The sequence below is a fragment of the Anarrhichthys ocellatus genome, unplaced genomic scaffold (assembly GCF_004355925.1).
Source record: "Anarrhichthys ocellatus isolate YVR2014 unplaced genomic scaffold, GSC_Weel_1.0 scaffold12, whole genome shotgun sequence".
Lineage (NCBI taxonomy): Eukaryota > Metazoa > Chordata > Actinopteri > Perciformes > Anarhichadidae > Anarrhichthys > Anarrhichthys ocellatus.
In genome coordinates, this window is record NW_022280042.1 from 5,461,199 (window position 1) to 5,467,523 (window position 6,325).

At 45.0% G+C, this 6,325-nt stretch overlaps 1 protein-coding gene across 1 annotated transcript; it reads right to left on the reverse strand.

Moving 5' to 3' along the window:
• Positions 1–111: 111 nt before the first annotated feature.
• On the reverse strand, positions 112–5,005 carry LOC116386176 (ribose-phosphate pyrophosphokinase 2-like). Its single transcript, XM_031852194.1, has 6 exons — positions 4,296–5,005; positions 3,220–3,318; positions 2,826–2,950; positions 2,510–2,683; positions 2,260–2,419; positions 112–2,044 (listed from the first exon to the last, which is right to left on the reverse strand). The coding sequence occupies exons 1-6, from the start codon at positions 4,398–4,400 to the stop codon at positions 1,952–1,954; spliced, it is 756 nt and encodes a 251-aa protein (XP_031708054.1). The 5' UTR covers positions 4,401–5,005; the 3' UTR covers positions 112–1,951.
• Between the last annotated feature and the right edge of the window lie 1,320 nt (positions 5,006–6,325).

Sequence of the window (6,325 nt, forward strand, 5' to 3'; positions counted from 1 at the left end):
ATGACATCTGACATCACCAGCTCGCATCCTCAGTATCCCCCTGCTGGAGAGGCGCGAGCCCTCCATCCTCGTGCTGAAACCAAACACTGAAGAGAGAGAAGAAAAAAAAAAAACCCTGAGAGGAGCCTCGTCTCATCTCCCTCAGGAAAGAAATGTAAATAAACAGATTTATTGGGTTTCATGAAGCTGCACAATCCACCCCCACCGTTCTGTTATGACGCATGCCACTTCAGTTTACCACCACTACGGCTGTTTCACCTCAAATCTACTCTTATTTCAACCGCATTTGCGGTGACAGTGACTCTCTTATTCATATCAACGGCACATTATTTCTCCTTTTTAACTTTCATCTGCCTGCAGCTGCCCTGGCTGTGCATTAGTGGAGAAGGAGCGCCCCCTGGTGGCAGCTGGAGCTTCATCCTCACTTCATGCATCACTCCATTACTGTCTCAGAAGATGACGTTTCTATTGTCTTTTATTATTAGATTAAGTTATGGTGCATCAATATTGAGGCGCTGATTGAGCTACAGACAGTTCATTAGTATTCAGATGCTTTTCTTGTGTAAAAAATACAATAGTTGTGCGATTATTGTTAAGTAGTCGTGAAAATAGGCTTTAAGTGCAGTAATATCCAAAACAGGAATTCATCAGACTTAATAAAAAATAAATAAAAATTGTTTTCCAGAACTTACAGCTCATTACTGTGATTAATCAAAGCTTAAAGGACACTGAAATGAGTTAAACTATCATTTTATTCAACTTACTGCTAATACAACTTACCAGAGAGGGAGAGCTGTGGGATGCTAGAGACTTATAGTGAGGATATCTCGGCATTTTCTTTTTAACAATAAAAAAAACACAATACTAAATGCATGTAATGTCCCTTCAAATGAACTGCTAAGGAAAGCGAAGATGAGCATCTGTAAGCCATTGTCAAAGCTTTATTGTCAAAGAAACAGCTTGAAGTGTTACATATATAAAAAAAAAAAAAAATTAAATCACGCTTTTTCTTTTATTCACCTCGAGGCAAACCGTGATAGCTGCCTCGTTGGAGTTAAGTGACCCATTACAGCCGCGATGACGATTGAAATCTTGACACTTTAACAAGCGTCGGGCTCAATTAGTTTTAATGACCTTTTGGAACATGAGTGAAACACCCACCTACACCTCGTCTCACAACAACACACCTGTCAAGAGTTTGGAAAGTTGTCTCTAAATCTTATCGGGGTGTTTTTTTAGCACAATTAATAGAAGCAGAGGGTTGTCATAGAGATGAGCCACCACTGCGTGACAGCAGCTTTTTGTGGGAGGAGTTACACTGCAGAGGTAAGACGCATCAGCACATTCATGAGGCTCAGTAAATTGAAAAAAATGAAGTGTTTTCTTTTGTACTCCGGTTTGGTCAGATCAACACATTTCCACTTGTGGTGCAGCTTTAAAGTGATGAAGCATGAGCTATTACAATCCATATAGCTAGTGAAGGGTTAGGCTACATTGTTTTAATACTTAAAGCGACACGGAGGGGGAAAGGTGCTTTTTTTAAAACCCATTTTTATAACTTTGTGAGGGAGAAAGGGGCCAACATATTTCTAATCACATGACGTCGTGGAATGCTTCATTTCAAGTGAGTTCAATATGAGGTACAAACACATGGCTACATAGTGGAGCCTTTGGTTAGGGTGAAGGCCAGGCCTCGGCTGATCATGGTACTGAAACATGAGAAAAAATATAATAAACAGGAAAAAATAAAGAGAGATAAATAGAAACTTGGTCTTCAGAAAAGGAAATGATATTTCGCTCTGTGTCCTGGGTGAGAATGTCAAAGACAATGTGAAGGCGGGACTTTTCAGTCATGTGGGTTTGGCCAAGGACCATCAGGTGTTTTGCAAAAGTGGCAGGGGGAGAGAGGGAGAGGAGAGAGGGATGGAGGATGCCCTCTCTCTGTCTTTCTTTACAAGGGTACGTGGCTGAAGAGGTAGGACACAGACTCGCCGTTGTGGGTTCTCCTGATCGCCTCCGCCAGGATCATGGAGATGTCGATGACCTGGAGGAAACAAGTCAAACACGAGTGACATAAAAGCTACTGCGCAAAAAAAAAAAAAAAAAAAAAAAAAAAAAAAAAAACAGCGTCTAAAAAAAGAGAGCGAAACATCGGTTAAGGAGGCCTCAAGGTGTGTTGTATTACACAACAAAGGTGATGGTGCAGCCTCGAAAACAAACACATGGCACGTATTAAAAGGTCAGAAACTGTGTGTGTACCTGTATTTTGGGGCATGCCTTCATCTTCTCTTCCTGTGGGATGGTGTTGGTCACCACCACGGCCTCAAACGGGGCGCTGTTGATGCGAGTGATGGCCGGACCGGAGAAGATGCCGTGCGTGAGGATGGCGTAGACCTTTACCGCGCCGGCATCTATCAGCCTAGAGGGAGAAATTATTCAAATTCATCAATCTGAATTCATTCTGCTTGCATTATAATCCATGCAATTCTACAATAGAAAGGACACCGACTTGTTGGCGGCGTGGCAGATGGTGCCACAGGTGTCGGCCATGTCGTCCACCAGGATGGCCACGCGGTCCTTGACGTCACCCACCAGCACCATGCGGTCCACCTCGTTGGCCTTCTTCCTCTCTTTGTGGATGAGCGCGAAGTCCACGTTGAGACGGTCTGCGATGGACGTCACGCTGGACAGAGAGAGAGACCCATTAGACCTTTAACTGCTCCTCAAACAAAGCAGCTTGTTGACTCTCCATTAGGCCCGGTGGAGGCGATGAGATGGAGCTTCAGGACGTGGGAGACGTGCAAAGCAAACTGTGTGATTCGTACCGTTTTGCTCCGCCGGCATCTGGAGACACGATAATGCAGTTTTTCCATTCGGGGATATTTTCTCGTATCCACTGAAGCACGGCGGGCTCTGCGTAAAGGTTGTCTACTGCGATGTCGAAAAACCCCTGAAAGAAAGACACAACCGTTACTAAAAACCACACGGCACAACTGTATACTGATGTGCACAGTCTCTGTATTACACTGTCAATAGGTTGTCCCTGTCTGTACTGGTTATTACAACAAACGGCATTTTTCTGAGCCAAAAATAGTGTAATATCTACGCTGTACTCTGGGATGAAAGCTTGCAGTAGTTTGTGACACAAACGTTCCCTAACTTAAGGCCTTTCAGGTGTTCTTTGCCCCGTTAGACCCAGAGAGAAGGCGGCGTACTGACCTGGATCTGAGACGCGTGGAGATCCATGGTGATGATGTGGTCGGCCCCGGCTACAGACAACATGTTTGCCACCAGCTTGGCTGATATGGGTGCTCGACTCTGGGACAAGCATCAAGACACAGTCGCTTGAGGTAAGTAAGTAAGAAAAGAAATGTTGGAACTTTTGCTGAGGAAGGCGAGAAACACCCCACCGCGAGCGCCGTCTTACTGAACGAAACAGGTCAGGCTTCGGGGGCCTGTTGAAAAAACACCAGACTACCTGGAGGCAGCGGCTTAGCCGTGCTTATGCGAGTATCTCGGAGAAAACGCTTGAATTTAAAGAATATCACCACACAGCGACAGGAGAATGAAATGTGACGGGGACTTATTCAGGGAATAAACTCCCCGAAAACCTCTCAAATCAACGTATGGATGTGGTGAATCACAGCGTTCATTGAATAACTGTGTGCAGCCGGAGAGGTGCCGACTAGTGCAGCGTTCTCGTTGCTTCATTCGGACCTGGTTTGCTGTTGTGGTTACAACACGAGATAATGATTTACAAGATAAGCAGGTTGTGTGAACCAGTTTCTCAGCCTGCAGGAACATCCGATGTGTCAATCTCTGATTTTCCGAGAAAAGCACGTGGCTCATATTGCGCTGCAGTAACAACGCGTTCATCGAGTATGCTGTGTACGTGCCAGTTTTCTCATTGGCACATCAGCGTAGAAGTATGTAACCTGCAGCGCTACAGTACAAATACGAACATTTGTTTTAAAAGGTGCATTGACAGTGACTTGTTTTTTTTTATGCAATTTAGAATTCATACTAAGTACATAAACCTTTACTTACTACGTTAGCAGATGTACGGACATTTTAAGTGTTTTCTCAGCAATTATAACTTCTATGAGGTCACATTTTATATTATTATTACAGCCTGTACTTATGGGAGGAGTTATATTTGTGGAAAAATTAATAAAAACTCTTATCTGATTACAGTAGAAGTAAATGATAGTGTTGTAAATCATTTGGTAGATGTTAATAAATGCTAAAACAGGGGAGGTTAAAGTAATGTGTGCCCTGTGTGTGAGTCAGTCTACCTTGTCCTTTTTGTCCTGCCGGGCGTAGGGGAAGCAGGGGATGACGGCAGTGACGCGGGACGAGGAGGCGATCTTACAAGCGTTTATCATGATGAGCAGCTCCATCAGGTTGTCGTTGATTTCGCCGCAGCCGCTCTGCACGATGTACACGTCCTCGCCGCGCACGCTCTCCCCGATCTCCACACTGCGTGAACGAAAAAAGAGGGGAAACGTGTCACCTTTAGGGCTCGACTCAAGAGCAAAGACGTGAGCCGGGAAACGGATTCAAATGAAACACCTTCTAATTAAGTGTGTTCAGCCCACGTATACTGTTATGTGCGACAGGATGTTGAGAAACTAATTTGGGCCGACACCCTCTGCTCATCGGAGGACCTTTGGGGTCACTGAAGCAGGCAGCATGTATGTGAAACATTCCTCTGCGGGGGGAGGACCATGTCCCCGGCCTCAGTCATGTGATCACTGGACAGCTACAGTTGTAAAGGGTAACAGTCTATGCAGTCACAAGGCCTGTTTTTTTGAGGCCAGGCCCAACCCCAAAACCTCTTTCCCAGGAATCCACTTCCTCAGCGAGTCACCTGGCAGACCCTGAGAGGAGAGCTGTTGTTAGCGTATCGCTCTCACCTAGTGGTTAGTCTGTGAGAATAATCTTTGTTTTGCACTCTGTGTTGCCCAAACAGCTGTGTTCCCTAGAGACAAATCGGCCGCGCGGATAATCAGAGTTTTCCCTGGATTTTAGAGCTGTGAGAGTCTTAGGAGATTTAAAAAAAGGGTCAAGGCAACTTTACATGCCCAGCGTTTTAAAGCGCTCTTTAGCTTAATGCAAAGGAAAGATTACACAACAACGTATGCGGGTGCATGCTTTTATCCAGAGTGCATTACAATGCAATCAGTGAGCGATGTTCACTAAGCCACAGAAACACACTAATGCAGCGCACGGCTCCCTTTGACTGAATCAAAAGAGACTAAAATGCACTTAGAAAGCCACAAATACATTCAAATGTATGCAAAGGTTAAAGCTGCATGGCTTTAAGCAGTGCTGTGGTGAGTTCAGGTCGACTGAGAGAGCAAACAGGCCAGCCTGTGGCCCAAAGGTCATCCTGCAGAAGGGTTCAGACAAGCTACAACAGCCTCTTCAAGGCCTCCCAGTGACAGTAATGAAAGTAATTTGCCATGCAAAAGTTAAACCGTGGTAGATGCGAGCGTGCAGTTAATAATTTAACTAAATGGTTAGCTCGGGCTGCTTTTGGAAATGAGCACAAATTAAGGGCATGTGATTGAAGCCATCTTCCCTAGCAATGCAGGCAGTAATGAGAGCTACCTACACATATATGTGTATTAACCTGCAGGTTATCCTCTTAGTTTAGAGACAACGTTTAATACCTCCGTTTAGGTGACTGTTCTGGCTGCAGTGAGCCACATGTTTTAGTCCTAGCATCCATCTAGCTAGGAGAAGGCACTAGGGTGTGACGTCACGTTTTGTATACCCGTAACATTCTGTTCCAACTTCAAAAACGAGCATTTTTCTAGCTCAACTGTTACCATTTTAACGGCCAACAAACAGCTACCCCCTTCTCGTGTTAAAATGTTAGCCCACATAGTTGAGACGGGTGAAAGGGGGCTTGGTGGAACAAGAGATATACAACATTTGGCCTCCTCCATAATCACCCATCACACGAGAAACGCACGTACCGTTAGCGTACTTAGCATCGTTCGCACCGAACAAAATACTACGTTACGTAACTCCATACCAACTCTGGTCCTGCCAGTTTTGGGTCATTCTAATGGGCACAAACAGCAGCTACAGTCACTTCAAACCTCCAGTTAAACAGTCACCTATAAGCAAAGATAAGAGGAACTGTCCGGTAAAGGACGCACTGGTGTTAGCCTGCTGTGTTTACATGTGGCTAGCTAGTCACGTGTCAGCCCGCTGAATAGTAAACTATTGTTAGCCTCGAGCTAACGTACCCACATGTGATATCGAGGCTGGGGCGACATGAACAGCTAGCACCCATTTGCAACAAAAAAACAAA

Bases quoted from the DNA above. Each gene is read 5' to 3' on its own strand.
- LOC116386176 (XM_031852194.1), bottom strand. From the start codon at position 4,400: ATGGAGCTGCTCATCATGATAAACGCTTGTAAGATCGCCTCCTCGTCC. The intron at 2,951-3,219 runs GTCAGTACGCCG...TCTTTCTTTCAG, and splicing joins TCCACGCGTCTCAGATCCAG to GGGTTTTTCGACATCGCAGT. The intron at 2,045-2,259 runs GTACACACACAG...TGTTTCCTCCAG, and splicing joins AGGCATGCCCCAAAATACAG to GTCATCGACATCTCCATGAT.